We start from the raw sequence: 23,414 nt of genomic DNA, 5'->3' as shown, positions 1-23,414 counted from the left end.
TCCAAAATTTTTACAGTACATGCTTATAAGCAATAGAAGGGAAAAAGACAACACAACTCAACGATCATACCTCAAATCTGCTGTAATTATGTCAGCAAAAAGTCCTAGCTTAGATACAATTTTTACTTTAGAAGAAAACCATGCAGATACCACAACAGCAGCTAACAATGAAAAAATTATGTATGTACTTAATGATTCTTTTATTAGAAATCTCACAGCAAAAAACAGAGAATGAGGAAAATAGACGAAATGCATTATTCTTTACTCTAGTTTGATGAAGTAATGTCAATATCCCCAAACAAGTTTTGCCTTCAGTGAAAATGTATTCACACTTTAAAAGGAACCTCAAGTGAAATACAGAAATTTGAATGTAATTAAAAAACCCGGCTCCAACATCAACGTTAAGCATAAGTTTTGTTCAACACAGTGTATGTGTAGTCGTATAAAATGAATATAGAATGAGTAAAACAAAGCTCTGTTTTACCAGTCATATCATTTCACTACATGCTTTATGTATCTGGAAAAATGAATACATTTTGCTTGTCTTACCATACAAGAATCAAATATAAGATTCAAATTAAGGCAAAACAATGTAATACTCAGAAGACTGGATTTCTGGGAACAAATAATGTAAATTTAGATAGTGAGGAGTTACATATCTCCACACTTCACTTAAATACAAAGATTTGACTTTTTTGTATCCAGTATCTTAGGGTCATACAAATAGCTGTAGATACTGGATAGAGCTACCTGGAAAACAAGGCCATAAGGCTCATTTATTCAATGCTTTAATAAAAACGGTGGGTTTATAAATGGCAGCAAGCATCTGTAAATGTTTAGAGAAAACAGGCCAATTATTTGTTCATGTAAACTTTTTCATGTCTTTGATGGCAACGTTTACTGCCACTGCAGTGTGTTTACTGCCAGATTTGCTTTTTGGGATTTTTTTTAAATAATGTATTAATAGTGTTAGTTTTGAAACAGAGAAAAAGACACGGTAAGAACAAAACCAAACAGTTCTCAGGGATGTCACCTGTGCTATCAACTTCTGTAGGGCTGTGGGAACAAGACAAAGGTTCTTCCTCTGAGTCAGAATCAGAATCGAGAAGCATGCGAGAACTGGAAGGCTTAGTGGCAATACTGACAGAGGTAGAAGAGTGCTGGTAGGTAAAGGACATGGATTCCATAGTGTGGGATTGAGTGATATGGACTAAACATCAAGCATAAAGGAGGAAAAAGGTAGAAAATAAGTCAAAATAGAATCTCTAAGAAGAGAGTATTAGTTTTACATTTAATCACGTAACACAGTAATTGCAAAGTAACCACCACAATAAAATGAAAAAAAAACCCATTTAGTTTTAATGGGGTACAATAGAATTTTTTAAAGTAAGTTCTTTAAATAAATGTAAGGTGAAGTATGACTACAGACAGATTTAGTTAGTAGGTGGACAGTGATCACTATCAAAGTGCTGATAGTACCGTAGAAACACAGGAGGATGAAAAGCTACAGCATCATCAGAGTATTAATTTAATACTTCAGCTTCTATGGTAAAACATGGATATAAACACAATTAATGCAGAAATATTAATAAAAATTAACATACCAGGGAATCCATCATCTGCCTCGGCATCTCCAGGTCCACTGCCTATGCTGCTGCTGTCCAGACCGATGTGCAGTGACTGCAGCTGTGAACGAAGCTGTTCAATGTCACTGTCTTTGCTGTCCAGAGTCATCTGGAGTTCAATCCGTATCTGACTCTCTTCTGCTATTTGCTGTAAGGATAAATGACAAGATTTCCTATTATCCCAATACTCAGTTATTCAGAGAAAACATAAGTAGAAAATTACACAGACTTTGCAGCCAATCTCAATACATATACTGCATATTTCCTTTGGTCATGGGAAATTCAGAAATAGCGACTGTATACACTACCTTAAAGCTTGTATCAATTCAATGAGAATTACAGAAAATGCTATCAATGTTTCTATTTGCAAAAGGATCTTACTGCTTGCATTTCATTGATTTCCTTCTGATATTTGATCATCATTTGGGTTAACTTTTCTCGTTCAGACTTCAGTTCCATATGCAGTTTCCTATTTTCTTTTTCCTTCCGCCGCACGTCAGTGTCAGCTCCACGTTTGACTGGACCCTTTCGATTCATGATCTCAGCCAATTTATTCACAGCCTTCCCATGGAAAAGAAGAAAAAAGACAAATCCACACCAACAAATACACAGTTATAGCATGAAGAAATAAAGTCTTCTCTCCTATCCATGACCAGACACTTTTAATCTAACTGTAAGCTAAGACCTCTTCAATCCAGTACTATAAAGTTGCTTTAATTCAATGTATTACTCAAAATTGAAAAGAAGGTAATGATGTCATTTTCACTTTAAGTAAGCATTAGCTGTGAACACTTTACTCATTTAAACATTCCTTTCCATTTTCATTATCTATCCCCAAAATATATTTCTGGATTAAAATGCCACTTGGTTCTAAAAAACAATCCAGACTAAAAGCAGAAATATACTGGGTTATGGAACTGATAGAGGAATATAAATCAAGATGGAAAACAGTAAAGTATTAATTCATTTGACTGAAATGAAGAGTTTTGCTAGACTGCATCTAGCTTAGGTTCCTCTATCTATCCTAATCATGAAGATGCAATTTCACTAAACTGAAAGTCCACTTATTAGAAAAAAAAAAAAAAAAAAAAAAGGAAAAAAGAATCAGTATGTTTTGTTTCAGAGGCAAAAAAGAATAAAGCTTTAACGGTTCATATAAATAGATTACCACGGAAAGTTTTCTATGAAAAATTATTTGATTCATGAACACTATCTCTTCATTCCTTTAGACATTTGCTTACCTGGGTTTTCAATGTTCTTTCATTCAACAACTGTTTCTCAAATTGTGCTTTAATATTTCCTACATTTGCTTCTTCTTCTTTTAGTTTTGTAATTTCTGTAGCAAGATAATTAAAAAAAAATCTATGAAAGCTCATTACAGAAGAAAGCAGTACTATTAAATAACAAAACTGGTTTCATAATAAATTACATTTGGTTCAGAGAATACATACGTTCTTGTACTTCCTTCAGTTTATTGTTTAGTTCTTCTTTCTCATTAGCAAGATTAGCCACATCGCTAGTTAGCGTCCTATTTGCTTCCTCCAACTACAAAACAAGAAGTACACATGACTATGTAACAAAACTCATTTGGCATATGAAAGCATTGCAGGACAGAAGGAAATGATTCAGAGTGAAACCAGGATAAGGATAAAGGGACTAGTTGTAAGAGGGGCAGGAGCACAGAAGAAAGAATGATCAGAGAGATGCGTGGAAGAAACATAAGCTATTTTTTAAAAAAAAAATTCATTCATGGGAAAAATATTTTTTAAACATCAGATATACTTGTATATCATTTACCTCTAATTATGCTAAATAACAATGGATAACTCAAACTGCAAATAAAACTCAAGCTCATGTAAACCTCCACCAAGATTACAATTCATATTACTCACAGAGGCTATGGTGGCATCTTTCTCAGTAAGTTCCTGTTTATGCCTAGCCATCATCTCTTTAATCTCCAGCTCTTTCATAATCTTCTCTTTTTCCAAATCAGAGTACTGTTCTTCAGCAATGGAACGTGCAAGTTGTTCTGAATCTGCTTTTGTCAAAGTAATCTCTAGCTGAGCAGCCAAGGAATCTCTGCAAATTATTGATATATACTATTAACTTAAAAAATGGCAGGTTACAGGGGCAGGGGCGGGAAGAAGAACAGAACAAAATGCCATCCTAATCTTTAATGTATTAGTAGTACAACTAGTAAAACCTACCTCTCATCCTGTAACTCTTGTATCTTTTGCTGCATTTCTTTACAAAGTTTGGTCTTTTCCTCACATTCTTCTTTAAGTTCTCGAACTTGTGTCTTATAGAGAGTCTAGAATTCAAAGTTGGAAAGAAAAGGATGTGACTTGCATATTCTAGCTTGAAGCTACACAAAAAATTATACAAGATGACCCTGTATGCAATTCTTTAATCACACACTCCATTAGAGTATAATTGTGCAATGCTTTCTATAAATTTAACTAAACATCATCATTCACAAGTATGTTTCAGTTATTTTACTTTCTGGGTTTGTTTTTTTTTTTAGCTTGGATATTTGTGAAGAGATAGATGTATGATACACATTTTATATCTTTGTAAACATACTGTTAAAGAGACTCTTAAATGTGAAAATCACTACTTGACAGAAAATCAAAAGTATCCAAAGCAAGGAAAATCATTAATTTATTTTTCTCTACTATTTTAAACCTTTGTCTGATGTAAGTATGTAGAATTTAGACTTTAACCACACAAATCCATGAAACGAACGTGACAGTTAAAGAGCAAAAAGTATAGGAGGAAGGGAAAAACAGATTCGAAAAAGCACTTGAAATGCAATATTTTGTGAAATCGATACAAATCTAGAGCTCTAAAGGAAACGAAAGAAAAATTATATTGCTCTGTACACTCAAATGACTGAATACAGGTCATGTGACAACTGCAAGTGGACTTACTGCAGGGTTTTCAAGACAGACTGTCTCTCTCTGGCTCATCCACAGCTGTCAACTGACTTCTACTCAACCTTTCTCTCCTTTAATGTGTGCAACTTCTTGATCTACTAAAACTTCAGATAGTCCTCACTGACCTAAAGACTACAGTAAATTCTTCTTTCCTTTAATTCTGAAATAAGCCTTTTAGCCTCTACCTGCAGTGCGACTCGCCATGCACTGTTAATATAAATTAACCTCCATGTACTAGTGATGATTTTTAACAACAGTAAATTTTTTTCTGTTGTACCTTATCACAATAAAGCAAAATTTCCCAACAGATCTCTACCAAGTTTGGCTGTAATGCAAAAAGTTCCTTCCAAGCCTTAAATGCACATGTTTTGTCACACCACATGATTCGTGGTACACAGCTCTTCTCCATGCAGTGTGGAAGACATGCTGAATGCAAAAGGCTTGAAACATGCAGAAAATTATTCACACTGTGGAAAAATGAGCTGCTTGACTCCTCCCTCCCTCTGAACTGTGTTTGGGACTCCCTTCCAAAGCTGAGCCATTTCTTAACATGAGCTCTTTCACACTGCTCATTGATCAAGAACAAGAAGTGATGACAAGGCTGCAGACAACACTGCAGACAGACACAAGAAAAAGAATTAACTTTAGGTTAGAGATGTGAAATGCCTGATGGCTGAGGAGGAAGAAAAGCTAACATTGTACTTAGTAAACAGATTAGTATAAAGAAGCATAAAACATACCGAGAAATACTGTTCAGCTTCAAGTTGGTCTTGAAGCTCTTTCATTTGTCCATCTGCATCTTGACGTTCCCTAGAAAGGAATAAAATACTTTAAAAGAAAAGATACGACGATATTCCAAACCAGTAAATAGAAAAAATGGCATCCACACTCTTAAGATCTTCAGTCATCTCCTGACCAAAACATGGTTGGCGATTTCTCTGAGGATTCCTCTGGGTACCAGGCTCTCTTTTTCACTTGTACAGCTGAGAACACTGCACTAATAAGAAGTCAGTTTACACACTAACTACAACAGAGTCACATAGTTTAACCAGTAAGACACTGGTAAAGCAAACAGCCACTGACAGAATTTTATTTCCATATAAAATGTCACTGATCTGACAGATTGTTTTGGGTCTTTCGTTTACTAGACTTCAGTCTGTGAAAATTCTTTGACATGTGTCATTCCTTGAATTCGTCTGTTATTAAAACAACTCAGAAAATTAGTTAGTCAGTCCCATAACAAAGAACAGTAATGAAACAGAAAAGACTTCTGCCAGTGTTTCATGTTACAGCAACCGTCACATGTAGCCACTGTCTACGTAACTACATCTTGCTGACAGAAAAGATAAAGCACAAGGAGATAAACCCATCAGAAGTCAGAAAGAACCTAAGAATGAGATTCATCCAATGTATGTGCTAAACTTGTGTTTTCATTCACAAGAATGTTGTTTATGTAAAAAAAAATAATAATTTATTATCAGGTGCAAATATTCTAAGACCTTAAAGAAATGCTAGGATTTAACACAATTCTGTTTGAAGGTCCAACAGATATGTTTAAACATCTCTAGTACTATACATTTCCAATGGTTACGCTTCACAGCTCCGTATTAGTATTCATTTCTAACTCTGGTAAGCTCTCCAGGACTAATAATGCCAGTAACTTTCCTCTTCACTGAAGTCCTACATCATTTAAGTAAAAAAAAGTACCTAGACTTTCTGTTAAGGAAGGGTTTCTCTGAAGTCCTCACACTCTTGTGTTTAAGCTTGGTTTTTTAAGATTTTCAGGGTAACATCCACCTTTTACTACAAATCTATACATTCCTGAATCACTAGGGCAAATCTCAATTAGAGTCACTGTAAGTTATTGTAAACAACAATCAAGTTTTGCACTGTAGAATAGCATATTCTATGCAGCAAGTTTTTAAAATCAATAATGCTCTCAGCTTCTGCCCAAAAACAATTACAAATCAGTAACATTACTAAAAAATATAGAGCAACTCTGCATACTTGCGGAGCTCGTTATTTTGTTTTTCCAGACTTAATTTGATTTCCTGAAGATGGTTATTCTCCTGCTTTAACTGCTTCTCTGACATTTTCAAGGTGTTGACCTGCTGTGTTTGCATCTTGAGGTCATTTTGAGTGAGACAGCGCTTTTGTGTTTCTTGCTCTATTTTTAATGTCAGGTTTTTTACCTGAAAAATAAACAGAAAGCTGTGAATTTTACAGACCTACACAGGAAAGCAACATTTAAACAGTGTCTCTTACTGACTTCCTCTACATTTTTGTACAGCATGCTCACATCTTTTGGTAAGTCAAAGCTGTTTCCTGAATAAAGGCATTAGCACACGATAAATAAGCTAGTTTTTCCCTGTCAATCTCATGGAAAGCATTTTACATTCCAGAAGAAAAACTTTTTGAGATCAGTAATGCTGAAATATTTCAGAAAAATGAAAATACACTCCATAAAGTGGACTTTTTAAAGCTCCAAATACAGAGAAGGAAAAAGTTGCTGCCATTCTTATCCACAGACATTCCTAAATACAGCTGTAACAGGGAAAATATTAGGACATTGAAAACCAGGTTTCACTCCAGACTCCTTTTGTCAGTGTTCCTTACATCTTCATTTAGTATATCCTTTTGCCTAAGGAGCTCATTGATTTTCTGTTGTGATTGTTTGAGATCACAGTCCAACATGGAGCGCTGCTTTTCAGCTTCTAACAACCGATTTTCTACTTTTTGCTTCAAAGCCCTCTCTTCCAAAAGTTTCTTCTCCATTTCTGTGAAGTAAGAGATTTAAGATGTCAGTCAGCGTAAACCAGCAGATTTTGAAGGCCGAGGGGAGGAGGGTGTCTATCCCATATTAACAGTAAGCAACATATTTATCCTTTTAACACTGAAGAGAAGGACTGCTGAAAAGTGATTCATTAAAATTTTTGGAGTAAACTCACACCCAGAGGATGCTTTTGCAAGCACTCCTGACCGATAGAAACTTCCTACTTTTGAGTTTCAAGATAATTTCCAGTTTATCTGCAACACATCTGAGATAGGGTGAATTTTTAAAAACAATCCATCTAAACCTACTGAAGTTTTGCTTTGACTATGATTAATTTGAAATCATTTTTAAAGAGTTGAAGCTGTTCAGGAACCTGATATGCCAAGTGATCCAGCCATTATTACTGAATCTTTTTTGCTTCTTTTGAACATCTACATGCTCAAAATTTTTGTAAATGCTCTGCAGTTGGAATGAGCATCTGTAGGTAGCTTTTTAAGTAGCTGCAATAAACATAAGCCATTTAATTCAACAGTGAGAAACATCTTCTGGAATTGTTTTGTAATTATCCCTCTCTCCAAGAGATTTCAGTTGTCATGAGATGCACCAGAATATGCATGGTGACTATGGAAGCGTAGCAAAGGCTCTGCCATTTCTAAATCTGGTCTACCGTATTTAAATCATTAAGTTGCTGACTTATATTTTATTTAGGAAGGCACAAAAAGGTATGAGTACACTGAGTAAGAACACAGATAAGCTCTCAATAAAAATGTTTCAAGCAGTTTCAGTAATATAAATTAAGAAAAGTTAATTCAGAATACACTAGCACAGAAAATGAATTAGTGGTGTGTGCAATGGAGAACCTATTTTACTCTGAGACTAAACCAGTGCATCTTTAACCTAGCAAAAAAGCAAGGACAAAGGGACTATGATTGATTTTTACAACACTGATAATATTTAAAAAGAACAAGGGAATCAAGAAAAAAAGCCTACACTTGGGCTTCCACTAGCATTGTAAGATTATATTATCTACTTTGAGTAATTTACACCTAAATCCAGCTGTAAGGTCAAATAGATACCTTTCATGGCTTCAGATTTTGCTTCCTCTATAGATTCATAGATCTTATTTTTGTCTGCTAATCGTGCTTTTGTGGCTTTATGTTCAGCTTCTTCTTGTTCAAGGTTCTGCTGCATAACTTTGAATTTATATGTCATATCTATTTCCATGTTGCTCTTTTCCTGTTAAAGAAAAAATTACATTGAAATAAAACATTAAATACATCAGGTTAAAGACAGAATTTTAGACAACAGTAGCACGCTAGTTGGAAGTATGCTGGGCATAGAAGGGAGAGCTCAGACTCTAAGGAGCTAACTGAGAACTCATTTCTACAAATGTTTTTCTATGCATGGCAAAGTGATGTCCCCAGTTGTAATTATAGAATTAATGCCTTAACAACCAACAGTCTGTAACAAGAGCAGCTCAAAGATTAAGTTTATTGAAGAATTTTTTTAAATACTTTTCAATGACAAAATTGTTGGAAAAAATATTAGCAGAAGCTTTTTTATTTTTGGCAATATTGACAGTTCAAAAAAACTCCCAACAGATGTAATGTTACTACTGCATTGTTAAGCTACACACTGGAGTACATTATTATGTACTTTAGAAGTATAATGTATTATAATCATAAGGGAAATGATGTCTGTTTCCCCCCCACTTCTCAAACTGCAAAAACAATAAATGCAAAGAAAAAGAATAAACACTGAAAACAAGGCTTTTTTGTCTCCATGTCTCAAGTAATAAAAGCGCAAATTTAAAAATTCCGTAAGAATGTAACACCAATGTTCACTTAGAAGTGCCATTACCTTTTCTAAATCTGTAAGTTTTTCCTGCAATTGTCTCTTCTCTATTTCCAGTTTGGCTAATGCACTCTTTCCATTTTTTACTTCTTCTTCGAGGCTAGATATTCGACCTAAAATCAACCAAAGCATCAAGAAGGCTGGGCAGTGTGTGAAAAAAGAATGTACTTTATCTGCTTAGAGATAAAATTTTTCAAACCTAACAGCTTCTAATTCTGACTATTAAGAACATCTCCCTTTGGGTGATTTTAAGTTATCAATAACATTTTACAAATGTTATCACACGTTTTCTCTTAAATGTGTGTCCACACTTGCATAAAATTGTATAGAACAGCACACTAATCTAGTCACAACCTGAAGCTCAAAAAACATCACCAAAACCTATTTTTATTTCTGAAATGGTAAGCAAGGTTAACTTCAGAAGATATGCATGAATACCTTGTAAATCACTGATTATCTCAGATCCATGACTTCGATCTCTCCTTTCTGATTCTAGAGCTGACTGAAGATTGAGAAAGTCCTTCTCCAGTTTGAGTTTTGCATTCTCTAGCAGGCAGTTCTTATCTTGTAGTTCTCTATTATTAGCTTCCAGCTGCTGGATTTGCTTCGTGCTTTCTGTCTGGTTCTTCCTTAACCTGGCTGCAGTATCAGACTCTGACCGCAGCAAAGAATTGGCTTCATCCAACTAAAGATAGACAAAAACATACTTCACAAACAACAATTAAAATATAACAACTACCATTTCTACTACAGAGTACTAGATTTTATGGATTAAAAAAAATAAAAAGAAGTGTATTTTAAGATTACTTTTTAACACCAACATGACAAGAAAGAACAGCTTTTAAAAACTCCATTACACATTTCAATTCCCTCCACTACTAACAAAATCTGTACTTCAAACAGCTATTATTTTAAAATGCACATATATAAAGTTGGCATGCCTGTCTTTGTAGTTGATTGATTTTCTCATTGGATATTTGAGAGTTCTGATTCCTCTTTTTTAAATCTTCAAGCTGGTCTTTCAGACTGTTAACTATAATAAAAACAATTCAACATGGTTAATGAATGTCATGAAAAAGCTTCAATTTGAACTATAATTCATTTATTTTATCTTTTAAAAATCCTTATCAAAATGGAACCCTTCAAGCATGGTTCAACATACCCTCATTTTCCAAATTGCGTTTCTTATCTGCTTCATGTTCTGCTTTTCTCTGGTATTCTGTATTCTTATGCTGAAGAAGAGCCTTCTCTCTTTCTAACTGTCTGACTGCAGACTCCACATTCTTCCTTGAAGTTATCTGGATATGTTAAAAAAAACACCACTAATTACATAAAGAAGAGTGGTATTCTTTAAATGATAAAAAGACAGCTCACACACTCAGTTTAGTTTGTAATGGAGAAAGACACAGTCTATTTGCCTGCTGCAAACACAGTGTATCAGAACACGTTGTCAAATCCAGCCCAGGACTATTACGGCCAGGAGCTTTTACAATTTCAAGACTGTTTGATGAATGTGGTAAACCTGCCTAGCAGCCACTCCGGAAGCACAGAAACATGTAATGTAAGGTCTTGACATGCGCCAGGATGAGCAACGCATAAAGCTGTACACATACACTAAAGATATGACAAATTAGTGGGAGAACTAAGATGCAAAGCTGTGCAACAAATAGGGTCCTTTTACTGACACTGTTTGAACGATGCCAAGAATGGCCTTCCTCTTCTAGCAGCAGTACTCTCACATCTTAAATTTTTAGAATCATATATGGGATATTTATATCATGCTGTCCTCCAAATTAAAAACACAGTAAAAAAACAAATTCTGGAAACAAATATGTAGTTGTAATACAGAAATCACAATGAAAATATTTTAGCAGTGACAACAATTTCATGCTTGTGAATATCAAGAAATCAACTGGTACTACTTGCTATAAATATGCAGCTACTCAAAAGTAATTTGGTGTTTCCTAAGTAAAAAAGCCCACACAAATGTTAAAGTTCTAATATCAGTACAAAAAACTATGGACTTACCTCTTCATCTAGTTCTTTCACTATCTTCTCTAAACGAGTATTAGTAGACCTGAAGAAATTTTAAAACATATTTTTAAACCCTGCTGATTATACAGATACTACAATGTTTGGATGTGTCTCATTAATTTTACTTAAGATATTCTATCTTCAGCAACCACATGAAACTTCAAGGACTGGGGAAATCGCTCAAACAATAGACAGATTCTTACGGAGAGTTAAGGCAAAAAAAAAAAGAAGAAATAAAACAGTAGTCACAGGAGTAACAGAATTAAGCCAGCAATTTATAGTAAATTCTGCTTGCAGGGTCAGGAACCCCCAGAGTGGATTAAAATGCCTTTAAGCATTCAAAACCCAAAGGTGTAATAAAACTTCTTTATAAACACAGTGAACATGTCAAAACAGTCTCACCTGTACTTCTGTTCTAGTTCATCTTTGGCTTGTAACTCATTACTGAGCTGTTCTTCCAGCTTGCTTAGTTTTTTCTGAAACTGTGTAAAATGTCAAAAAAGCAAGGCCCACATATAAAAATGGTATCACATAAACAAGTGTAATTCAATTAAATAACAAAAAAAGGGAAAGTGAGGAAAATTAATTCAATCTTCTACTATATTATTTTAAAATCATCACTAGAAGGTTACATCTTCACAAGGTATTAAATCCTGATGATTTTAAAGATACAGATCCATAGCAACAAAATTTGCTGCACGCTACATTAAATATAACCATCAGGAAATTATGTGCCACATATTGTAAGTCATAAAATTTCTACGAGCAAAGAATATTGTTACTGGCCCTTTGCTGTACTCTTTCTCTGTAGACAGACCTTCCACTGCAGCAGGATTTTTGGGATAGTCTTTTCTAAATGAAGTTAAAAAATAAAAAGGAGGGCACATGACCAAATTGGACAATATTCAGAGAACATTACTAAGCATGCTCAATGACCTCACATAAAGAAGAATTTCTTAGTCTAACACACAGAAGTTAACAAACATTTTTCAGGTTTGGGAATGTTTTGTTCTGCTTACTAAAATATTAAAAAGAAATTGTGAGCCAAGTATCCAAATATTCATGAAATAAATTAAATAATAGAGTTTGGATTCATTGCACGTCTTCAGGCTTTCAAAAGCATTTACTTTCCTCCCTTCCCTCTCCTCCTCTACCCGCCAAACATGAAATGTTAAAATGTAGTTTTCTGAAACACTTTATAATTGTTACAATTAGAAGACTCCCACACAGGGACACTGAAAAGGACATCAAAACTGGACATTCATTGCTTGAGAAAATATGAATAAAAAAGGTTGTCAGAAGTGAAATGCAAAATTTTACCAACTACATTTACTAACACAACATAAAGCAAATATAATAAATGTGACACTATGTATTTTAAACAGCAGCAGCATTTCTTTTTAAAAGAGAAACTCTCAAACTGTTAATCTATTCAGCAATGTCTAAAACTATTCTTTTATTCAGCAATCACAGGAAGGAATGAAGTGGAGTCTAATAAACATTTGCATTTAAATTTATGCCGGTCAATACATAATACATTTCCTTTATTTATTTCTTGAACTTTGAAAAGGACTTGTAAGTTTTAAGAAATGTTAACAATAAACTATCTACACTTGAATAATAAAAATGTTTAAGTAACATAATGAAGTAAGTACATGAAAATTCCATAGCATTCCCCTGTCATCTGCAAATTTGATTTCAATTGTCAATCTTCAAAAGCTGGATAAACATGCTCCATACACTCACTTCAACTAAGAACACGATTTAAACATTCCTTTATCACTGCAGGTGACAATTTACTTTTCCAAACTCTGAAAAAATCAATCATGAATCACTCAGGAAACTGTGGAGCCAAAACTCACCACCTTCCCAAGAGTGATGCTGTTTGCTGATGCAAACAGAGCTTTAAACATTTATTTTCCAAACAAATTCTAGATGCCAAAAGAATTTGAGAAAAATCTGTATTAATTCATCTTTAAACTACAATATCTAATGCTTGAGTACAACTGTTTCAAAACACAACTGGTTTACTGTTAGCAATTTGGTGAATAAACATTTAAGATATTTCACATTTGTATAAATTATGTAGGAATCTTTTTATTCCTTTCATGATTCAAACAATATACGTACCTCCTTGCTGTCCTGTAAACAGAAAATATTTTTATTGCGGATCATTAAAAGACAAAAAGCCTCCCACAAAATTTCTTGAAAACTTATTTTAGACTTTGTCTTTTCTTAACAGACTTAACAAAATTAGTTAATCATACCATTAATACTTATGAAAAAAGGCACTAACCTCATTTTTACTAGATTGCACAGACTCATTTTCTCTGCAAGACTGAGAGGAATCACTTAGCAACCTGTCAAAAACAAAAACAAATCCCTCCAGCTCCTATTCAAGTTTTCAACAACTCTGGCAACCTTGCCAATCAACTCATTTTAATCAATTCTCTCAAGTCTTAATTTGTCCTATGCTATTCTCAGAATGAAGCTTGTTTTATTTCAGTGTGAGTGTGTCTTTCTGATTTGAATCTTAAGTGAAATATATTTTCAAATCCATAGCATATTTTTTTTTTAATACAATTATTTCTTAACTATTCAAGTTGAGTCCTAGCAAGCTATTATCTCATGTAAATTTTTTTCTAAAGCTACTCATAAAAGTCCATTTTAGAACTAAATTACAAATCAGTATTTTAACCCTGAAAGTTTTAAGAGACCATGTAATTTTGTACCTATAAAAATACTGTGTTTAATCAGAACTATCAAAATAACCAAAATAGCAGCAAATTATATATTCTACTTAAACTCTGCATTTTGTATCTTCACAAATGGATGTTAATGAATATAATGGAACGAATAAATTCGGTATCTAGAGTGAAAAAAGGGATAGGATATAAGAAAAATCTGCAGGTGTATTTCTAAAAATGCATATTAAAGTATCACATACAAATTGTCTCTATAGTAGGTAAATCCTATAAAAGGCAGCTGGTTTCCCACAAAGGCTTTGGGGATTGGAAAGGTTTCCACGTCTCCCTTGTCGTCCTCAATGTCATCAAAATTACTGCTGTCTATATCACTGCTAAGCTCAGGAACAACAGGAGCAGCAGCTATAAAAAGGGGAGAAAATATCAACTTTACTCCAAGATTCAGCCACTTGCTATATACTAGTATCTCTATACTGTTAAAAAGACTATCATGTAAGTTGTCCTGCTAGTTAAATATGTATTAGTCATGTAGCAGATCTGTAAATATTAATGTGAACAGTTTTTTCTAGAGAAATCCATTTTTACATTAGTTGCCTAATGCATAGAGTATCTAAAGCACAAAGTGTATTTGCTAAGGTAATCACATGTGAAAATAGAACTCTAAATACAATCATAATTTTAAGAAAATTCAGTAAATACGTGACCTTAGAAGTTACGATCAAGCTCATGATCTGAACTGACATACTTCGTTTTTGGCTAAAGCTATCAAGTTCACAATGTTTTAAATGAAAAGTGGTAAAACTGACAAGACCGCTGTCAAACTACTGTCTTAACTACAGAAGGTAAAAAAAAAGCACACCCCACAAAAAACAACCACCCCAGAACAACAAAAACCTCAAAGAATTTAACATGCACTGTTTGGAGCTAGAATTCTGAAACATCTAGTTCTGTTGTTCAAAACTGAAATCTATACATTAAAAGCATGATAAAAGTGAGAATAATTCCAGTAGGAAAAAATGTGTATTTACTAACCCTTACTGATAGAATTTTTAGAATGCAAATGAGTAATATGGAAGTTTGAGCAACATTCTTGATAGAAAAGATAAGTTTTTTTATTTCTATTATTTCAAATACTGAATAAAAATAGAACTCTGATGCTAATTTACTTACTCTCTCGAATGTTGTCCCAGTTCCACTGATCACTCTTGAAGAAAGGGTGATGCTTTATTTCTTCTACCCCATTTCTCCCAAGTCGCACATCCCTAAACATAGCAATTAAGCCAAATTCACACTTGGAATAATAGCACTTGTTTGCTATTTAAATTCTGACTTGCTCATAAGCAGCAAAGAAACTTTCAGTAAAGATTGTGTTAACCACATTAATGCTCAAATAAATAAAAAAAATTTTAAAGCCACCAACCACTGATCTGTAGTTTCTTTACATTTCTATAAAATGTACTCTGTTTCTTAGCAGGCACTCTCCCTGCGACTGCTAAAATGTCCAGGATTTGGAGTCTGCCACGTGGGGAGTAAATCAAGAAAGCAAGTGCTGAGGCAAAAACTAAGAAAAAACTAAAAAAACAAACAAAAACCCAACACCCTCAGGGGGAAAAGAACTGCATAAGTTCCATGTCTGCCAAACCACATGACAAACCTTAAGACGCAAGCGAAGGAAGGTCTAACTTACTGCACAGAACAGTTATTCAAAACTGGATTGAAATAAATATTTTAAGAATTCCATCCTCTGCCCCATAACTAACCCTTACACATCTTTTGCTGATATTTGCAGTGAAGTAAATCTTAAGTGTAACAAGAAACTTTTGGTTTGCATGAAGAGTCTCTCTTAAAACTATCTACAAGAACAGGACATAAAAATAGTGTGTGCAAAAGAACTAATAAATCATAGGGTCGATGCTTATTCCTTCTTTAAGTGCTTCAGCAGTGATCACACATACAGAAAAAAGGCATCTGTTTCAAATAAATCCCTCGAGCACTGTATTAAATGTAAACAGGAAGACGGACACACGTAGTGGAAGTACACCTCGCCACATTTACATTATTAAATTCTTCTCATATTTTCTCTCTACCCTTCAGCTACTAAGGGTGAAAAATGCTGTTAAAGCACATCCTTCCTGAGTAACCACAATCTTGCTCAACAGAGCAAACAATCTCTCTTGGAACGCAAAACCCATTATAAGGCGGTTTTTTTCCTAATCCCTCATTCTGTAAAGGCTGGATGCTCTGCTGTAGCCAAGTTCAGGTGACTGCAGGAAAGCAGAAGGCAACATCATCGATACAGAGTTAACTATGGACCTACAGCGTTCTTCTTTTAAGTCAGAGAAATTGAAGATGATCTCTGCTTTCCTGAACTAAATAAAATGTAAGTGTTCAGGTTAAAAACAAGTTTACACAGCTTAATATCAATAAACGGCTCGGTTCCACAAAGGGAGACCTCTAGGATCTACTTATAGCCAAAACAATATCCTTACTGGTTTGTTAGCTGTACTTGTCAATTAATACAACAAAGCAAATGAAAAAAAAGTACAAACATTCTAAGCAAGCTTAAACAAACTCAGTAAATACATCCTTATTTTCATAAAAGTATTTGCTTTCATTTTTTTAAGTAACACCCACTTAGACACTGAGCACAACAATCTGGTCCCTGCCTTGGAGCTTACAAATTACTTTCAACCTTACAGGTTTGTTACAGTATTATACACTGCCACTGGAAGGATTTGTTTGGCACAAATTGTGTTGTTAACAAGAGCTGACAGAACTGCTCATAGAAATAAAATACAATACCTGGAAAAAACACCCCAGAAGAAAAACTAGAGAGCAGGAGATTTTGCAGAAGATATTTGAACAGAGATTAGGAAAAGAAATGGAAGGAATTAATTTTATAATGTGCTAATACCATCCAAAATAAAAACAGTACTAGAATAATACATGCACTTACCTATCAGTTAAAAAGGCACAGATAAGGTTCTTTGCATGCTTAGAGATTTCCACATCATCTGGGAAATGTAGTGAGTTCTTATGATCCATAATTTTACTGTATGTTCCTACTAGCGAGTCTGCATAAAAAGGAGTATCGCCTGAAAATAAAATAGTAAAGTGATTGTGATTTTAAGTCATGTTCAAGTCACATAAATTAAAAAAGACAAAAGATATAAAGAAAATTCTAGGAGTAGTTTTACCCAAAACTGTCTTTTATTTTAAAACGCAGTAAAATTGGAATGCATGGTACAAAATAACGTCTACTACTAAAAATATTCCTTCCCTAAAATGCCTGTGTTACTAACTAAACTATTTTCTATCCTGCATATCACTACCAAAATTTTGCCCAATGAATTACATCTTTTGTTCTACCTGAAGACTATCACTGTGTTTTCTAATTTACATGATGGCTGACACCCACATAAATCCCCATCTTTAAGAGTTCCCATGGGTATAACGGACCAAAACTCATTAAAGATTTGCTAATGCACATTTGTTGGAAAGAATCCACCAAAGCTCTCCAAAGACTGTTTCAGAGGCACATAGGTCTACCCTACTTAACCCTGGAGCTGCCTAAGGCAAGTCAGCTCTGAGCCGGAGCCTTCACAGTGTGTTACTGCACTGTTAAACTCACATGAATAAATCTTGTTGACTGATAAATTATATTAGCTTGGGTGCACATATTAACATGGGCAGGTGACTTTTAAAACCATAGACCTTTCTCACCTAAAGGTTTGCAGCATAGGCTTTAGTTAAATCTAGTTTCTTTGCAAATATCCTTAAGAAAGGTAAAATTGGGACAACTGAAAAGAGTCAGCATCGATAAAGGTAACTGACGTTCAAGTTAACCGACAACATTCTGAATATTTTGTATTGGTTTGCATCAGTAATCAAGAGGCTGCAACTTTTACATAAATCCTTTCTCACAACTAATCCATAGGTTTAAGAGAGAAGGTGAACAATCAATCACGTGAGCTAGGCTCTTTCCTCCGTGCTGGTGTGTTGTGTGCAGGTGGGGATCACCTGGCAGGGAGGTCAGCATGCCGACTGCATGCTTCCAACAAGGTACGAAAATTGCAAAAGCTAGGTATATGAAAAAAATTATGAACAGACCAATGGACAAAACAAGAACACAAGCAGCCTACCTTTAGCCTCTTTCTGTCATTTATTCTTATTTTATGACAAAATAAGAAATTAGTACACACCAGCTTGAATTAAACTCCTAGACTTTCAGTAAATTGATTAGGTTGCCATATCAGTATATTTGGGGGGAGGGGAAATCACTGATATTTGCTGCTGTCTCCCTCTTTCCAAAACTTCCCCTTCTCAATTGTCTTCAGTCTCAGAAACAGCTTTGATTTATGCCACACCTCAAAACCATCCTAAGTCACTGAACTAATGTTAGGATTCATCCCATGACCAACATTTTAGCTTTTAGTTAAGCACACAATAAAAAGTAGTACTATTTTCATTAGTACTGCATCTTTACTAAAACCAGAACAACACAACGCTTCCTGTGCTTTAAGGCATAAAGTTTTAGAAGACCATAGGCAGAACCTGATACACAAACACTAACAGTGTGTGGGATATGGAGAAACGAAGTAAGATTTCACTTCAAAAATATGTTTTCATTAGAAGGATAAAAGGGGAGAATCCTCTCTCTCTCAGATACAAGAGGAAGAAAAGAGAAGAGGCTCTGAGAAAACATTCTGGACAGCTATGTCCAATTTTAGTAACTAAAGAACTTTATTGCTAAAATTGTTTGTGAGTCTTAATTATAAAACATACTTTTTGCAAGTCAAAATGCCTCAATATTGAAAGACACAGAGATTGCAGTATCATCATATACTCTAATGTCTTTCCTGGCTCAGGATACCAGAAACATCCGATCTGCAATATTCCCAGAACATGCCGATTTGGATATTTAATAATTATATGCCCAATTCCATCCTTCTATAATCAGTATTTTGCTACCAGACTATAATACTGATCCTCACTGTATTTTAAGATGCAAATGACTCATCTCCTTAACAGATTATATTCTATGTTCGTTGCCATAGCAGTCCAGTATATTTTACTGAAAAATCCTGACTCAAGCATAAAAGAAAGAGTCAAGCCATACTTCCACAGTCATTTTGACCTAACAGAAGCCATTCCTAGTACGGGGGTGGGGAAGGAAAAAAAAAAAAAAAAAAAAAGGCAGTTCTGCCCTTCCCACTCCTTTCCCATCTCTGCATCCCTGAATACTCTAGACTGCCCCCGATGTGGCACAAATGTTCATGAGATGGTGAGGTAGTTGATCCCCTTTAGAACTATTCTAAGAATTAGTTTTAAGCTGAACCGAGTCAGGGAACTAATCACTGAGCAAGCACGCAAACAGCTGTCACAGCATAAGAGCAACAGCAAAGAGAACAGGAATGGAACAACAGCATCAGCCAAAAGTCAGAAGCTGTTAGATAGTGAGGTACAACCAGCTCCCTTGCAGCAAATTACAGCTAAAGGCACAGTAAAGAATGAACGATAATCTCATTAATAGAAGAAATCACTACTTACCGACTAGCATCTCAAAAAGGAAAACTCCTACAGACCACCAGTCACATTCCCGTCCATAATAACCATCACCCCCTTGTGATTTCAAAACTTCAGGCGATATGTAGTCAGGGGTTCCCACAGCTGTATCGCAGCGCACCATACCTGTCTGTGCAACAGTAATTCAAACAGCTCCATTAAAAATATTTCCGAGTCTTTAAATGATTTGTCTATTAGCAGACCAGAAAAACATAAAAAATATAGCCCAAAATAGCTGGTTTGAGGAATGTGTTTGAAAGACACTGGTTTTTATTCCAGAAGCAATATGGGCTGAAATGGCAGTTCCTGGTAACGTGCTTTCCCCTGCCTACTCCCTGGCAGTTTTTCTTGATTACATCTTTCAAGAATTGACCAATTTTATTACTTTTACTATTGGTTTCAATATGAAGCTACACACCGTATCAGACTGCTTCTTATCTCACTAAATTCAGGGACAAACTTCAGAATAGTTTTGACATGCTATGAGTTATAGGCCCTACATCGTAGATACCTAACAGTTTTGTCTAATTCAGACAATAAAACAAGTTATAGGTAAATTTTTATATCACACCCTGGCTTTTATTTAAAGATAGGAAAACTGTAAAAGTAAGCGCAATTTTTAAAGAACAGCAAAGCTTTTTTAAAAGAAAGTTATTTTCATTAACATATTAACACAGTTGTATTAATGGCATGATTCTTCATCCTCTTTGCTTCACACTGAGAAACTGAAAATGCAGGGGGCTAAATGACGCAGAAGCATCGTTAGATCTGTCAGCATGCTGGTTCAGGCTTATAAGCCTTGTTTCCTTTAACAAAATTCACTGCATTCACTACAGAGAGACCAGATGGATGAATGAAACGAAATCCTGGATGAAGTTAGAGAAGTACCAAAAATATACCCAGCTTTTAGTCCATCTCTCAACCTGAAATCTTCTTTAAGTCATCTTACAAAATTCTTGGTGCATTTTGCCATCAGCATGAATGGCAATACATGTTAATTCTGAATATTAATACAGAATATTAATAGCAACAAATAAAGTCAAAACATATTTAAAGATGGAAGAGAAACATTTTGCTTTGGGAATTGTATTGACAAGTAAAAATTAGACACCAAATTATAATATTTCTTTTCACACACAATACAAACTGCTGAAAGCTTTTATTCATGTACTAAACCAGAATCCTGGAAAGTCATGAAGTGACAGGCAAAACTGAAGTGATGACTAAATACTGCAGTGACTGATTTAAGGAGTACTTCAGATGTCCTCCTGGCAAATGCCTACAACTCCATGCTGAAGCTTATATCTAAAGGAAGCTTTAACTTCTCAGTTCCAGAACAAAGAGCAAGTTAACTAACTCCTGCTTTCTATACTAAGAACCAGTTAGCTCATAGCTTGATCATACTAGAATAAGAAAATGAAGTTAACTCTTTCCAGAAGATCTAATGCATTCTTTGGACAAAGAAGAGTACAGATGAATACATTTTAACACTAGGAAATAAACTAAAGCCCAAAGGCTCCAGAAATCTCAAGTTGAGAACAGTCAAAAATAGATCTGGTGCATGGCAGGAACCATTATTTGAAAATCCTGCTTGTAACAGCACTCTGTGCACAAACCTACAGGTCTTCTCTGAAGCTTAAGCCTCTATTTTCTTTGAGCACTGGAGAAATTGCTCTAGGCTCATGTAGTTCTGCTGATTTAGTAGGACTGTGGCACCTTAATGAGGCCTCCAACACTGGTGCATGTCTCTCTCTTCCTTACGCAAGTGCAAAATTAAAATAAGGGAAAGTCTGAATCTTCACATAGTGACGACTGGCTGAAGACACCTGAAACCCTCCCTGGGTAAGAAGCTGCTTTAAATACAAAGTCACCAAAACAGTTCTGAAAGATTTCTCTGAAGACCACAGCTTCAATCACAGCCTCATCACCTCGACACCTAAGCACTTAATAACACCCATTTCCCATTCCTCTATAATTAATACACCAAAACAAGAACACTTTTTAATATGTTATACATGTTGATAATTTATGAAGTCCTATGCAAACAAAGCAAAGATTGCACCAAAAAAAAAAAAAAGCCAGGCCTACCCAAGTCTGATGGGTGGTATGTAGCAACAAAGGAAGTTCTTTCCAACGACATTACAGATGCTAAAGAACTGCAAGTAACAATGCTTTAAGTTTTCAGACAAGATGTCAAAGAATTGAGTAGTAAAATGAAAAAATATCTCTACAGTTAAAAAGGTCCTGTGTGCTAACATCAGTTTTCAATAGACTGTATCTCTCTGAAGCACGGAGTTGGTTGTACTTACTCCCCGTAAAACTCTTTACCTTCTGTCTCAGGAACAAATCTAAAAATGCATTCACAGAATCACTGAACAGCCCAGGTTGGAAGGGAACTTGAAAGATCATCTGGACCAACCTGCCAGGGGAAAGGGAGCCCAGATGATATTATCTAGGACCCTGTCTGACCGCAGCTTGAAAACCTCCAGCAATGGGGATTCTACCACATCCCTGGGGAGGTTGGTCCATTATCATCTGAATATAATATTCCCAGATTTCTGTTCCTCTCATTTATACACTTGTTCTTTCAAAGAACTTAGGCATTGCTCTGTATGCATTTATAAGTACTGGATACTCTTAATACCACAGTCAGACTAGCTTCTATGATCTCTGGCACCAAAGCCAAGTAAACAGGGAAGTCCTCTCTCTGTGCAGTACATGACATCTTGACAGTCCCTAGGTTCTGCATGATGACTTCCGCCATCTGTATTTCAACATTTGAAGAGATAGATCTAAAGGGTGCTGTCTTCTCTGGGCAAAGTGTTACTCCTGTGTTTCAAATACTAAGCCTCTGTTTTATTCCTGAATAGCACACTTACTATAGTAGTTCTCATACAAAGCTTCCTTTTGGGAGTCTCAGGCCAGTGTTTTACCTAAGACTTTTCTTATCACCTCAAAAGATCAAGGTGGATCTTGGAACTCATCTCCTGCAGCTATGTGAGAAATGTACAGTGCAGAATTTTTAAAAAGGCTGCCTAGGAGAGACAGCATGTTCTCACAGCTTATGACAACTTGGTGGTGAGGCTGTAGTGTTTCCTAGTATCATTCAGAAATATATTGCTGAATACAAAGCAGTTCCGTTTTCATCCTCAGGAGGATCTCCATCAAACCTGACTGACTTGCTGTCTTGAACCAAGGCTGAGAATCAGGCTTGCACTGCTCCTCATGAAGTTCTTTTCAGTAAACAAGAGCTGGAGAGTGCTTGTGTTGAAACATTATGATAGCTCAGATCAGGTGTTAACACTTCACCTGGACTTGTGCAGCATGCTGCAGACAATGAACTGAAGCAAGAAGGATCCAGCAGAGTCTTGGACGAGCTTCAATGAGAAATAAATTGAGTTCTAAAAAGAGGAACACGTTCCTTCTTTCAGCTAAACTGCCTGAGCTGAGGTGATAATCCTAAATGGTAAACATCCCTTCTTTCGGTCACATCTTTTTTCAATAGATATCCTTTAAACCTGTGCTATTCTAAAAGCTTAGTTAGCACAAGACAGCATTATGTACTGAACCTGGCAACACTAAGAGTTCCTAGCTCTGTGAAAGCTAGCAAAGCCAACTACTGTCTGGTTTCTTATAGAAAACCCAAAGATTACAGAGTCTGGTGAAACCTGACCTGGACTACCTTATCATACCCCAAAAGAGAACCACAATTCCTACTAAACCTTTGAGGCCAACTCCATTCTTTATTCAAGTATAGAGGTACTCACCTTGTTGCAGGTTTTAAAAAAAGCAAAGCAAAAAAAAAAAAAAAAAAAAAAAAAATCAAAAAACCCCCCAAACCATCACAAATGAGTTACATTAACAGGCCAATTCCTTTTATGTTGGAAAAGATCACCAAAACACTTAGCAATTCTTTTCAGGT

The 23,414-nt window shown here is 35.2% G+C and overlaps 1 protein-coding gene across 3 annotated transcripts in view; it reads right to left on the bottom strand.

Moving 5' to 3' along the window:
• ROCK2 (Rho associated coiled-coil containing protein kinase 2) overlaps positions 1 to 23,414 on the bottom strand; it is a 101,148-nt gene that overhangs the window by 12,336 nt on the left and 65,398 nt on the right. For all 3 annotated transcript variants that reach the window (XR_012628006.1, XM_074861553.1, XM_074861552.1), the window contains exons 6-26: positions 19,478 to 19,622; positions 16,884 to 17,022; positions 15,098 to 15,189; positions 14,170 to 14,329; positions 13,519 to 13,582; positions 11,625 to 11,704; positions 11,217 to 11,265; positions 10,351 to 10,486; positions 10,130 to 10,221; positions 9,627 to 9,873; positions 9,195 to 9,301; positions 8,411 to 8,570; positions 7,178 to 7,338; positions 6,569 to 6,753; positions 5,302 to 5,371; positions 3,833 to 3,936; positions 3,518 to 3,704; positions 3,077 to 3,170; positions 2,867 to 2,961; positions 2,007 to 2,186; positions 1,605 to 1,773 (exon numbers count right to left, since the gene is read on the bottom strand). Coding sequence is in view for 2 of the 3 variants with exons in the window: in XM_074861553.1 (XP_074717654.1) it covers positions 1,605 to 1,773; positions 2,007 to 2,186; positions 2,867 to 2,961; positions 3,077 to 3,170; positions 3,518 to 3,704; positions 3,833 to 3,936; positions 5,302 to 5,371; positions 6,569 to 6,753; positions 7,178 to 7,338; positions 8,411 to 8,570; positions 9,195 to 9,301; positions 9,627 to 9,873; positions 10,130 to 10,221; positions 10,351 to 10,486; positions 11,217 to 11,265; positions 11,625 to 11,704; positions 13,519 to 13,582; positions 14,170 to 14,329; positions 15,098 to 15,189; positions 16,884 to 17,022; positions 19,478 to 19,622 (2,716 nt within the window). In the remaining variant the exon portion in view is untranslated. The remainder of the gene's footprint in view (positions 1 to 1,604; positions 1,774 to 2,006; positions 2,187 to 2,866; positions 2,962 to 3,076; positions 3,171 to 3,517; positions 3,705 to 3,832; positions 3,937 to 5,301; positions 5,372 to 6,568; positions 6,754 to 7,177; positions 7,339 to 8,410; positions 8,571 to 9,194; positions 9,302 to 9,626; positions 9,874 to 10,129; positions 10,222 to 10,350; positions 10,487 to 11,216; positions 11,266 to 11,624; positions 11,705 to 13,518; positions 13,583 to 14,169; positions 14,330 to 15,097; positions 15,190 to 16,883; positions 17,023 to 19,477; positions 19,623 to 23,414) is intronic.

Source organism: Strix uralensis, chromosome 3 (assembly GCF_047716275.1).
Source record: "Strix uralensis isolate ZFMK-TIS-50842 chromosome 3, bStrUra1, whole genome shotgun sequence".
Taxonomy (NCBI): Eukaryota; Metazoa; Chordata; class Aves; order Strigiformes; family Strigidae; genus Strix; species Strix uralensis.
Note: the sequence above shows the minus strand (reverse complement) of the source record. Positions and strands in the feature narration are given on the sequence as shown.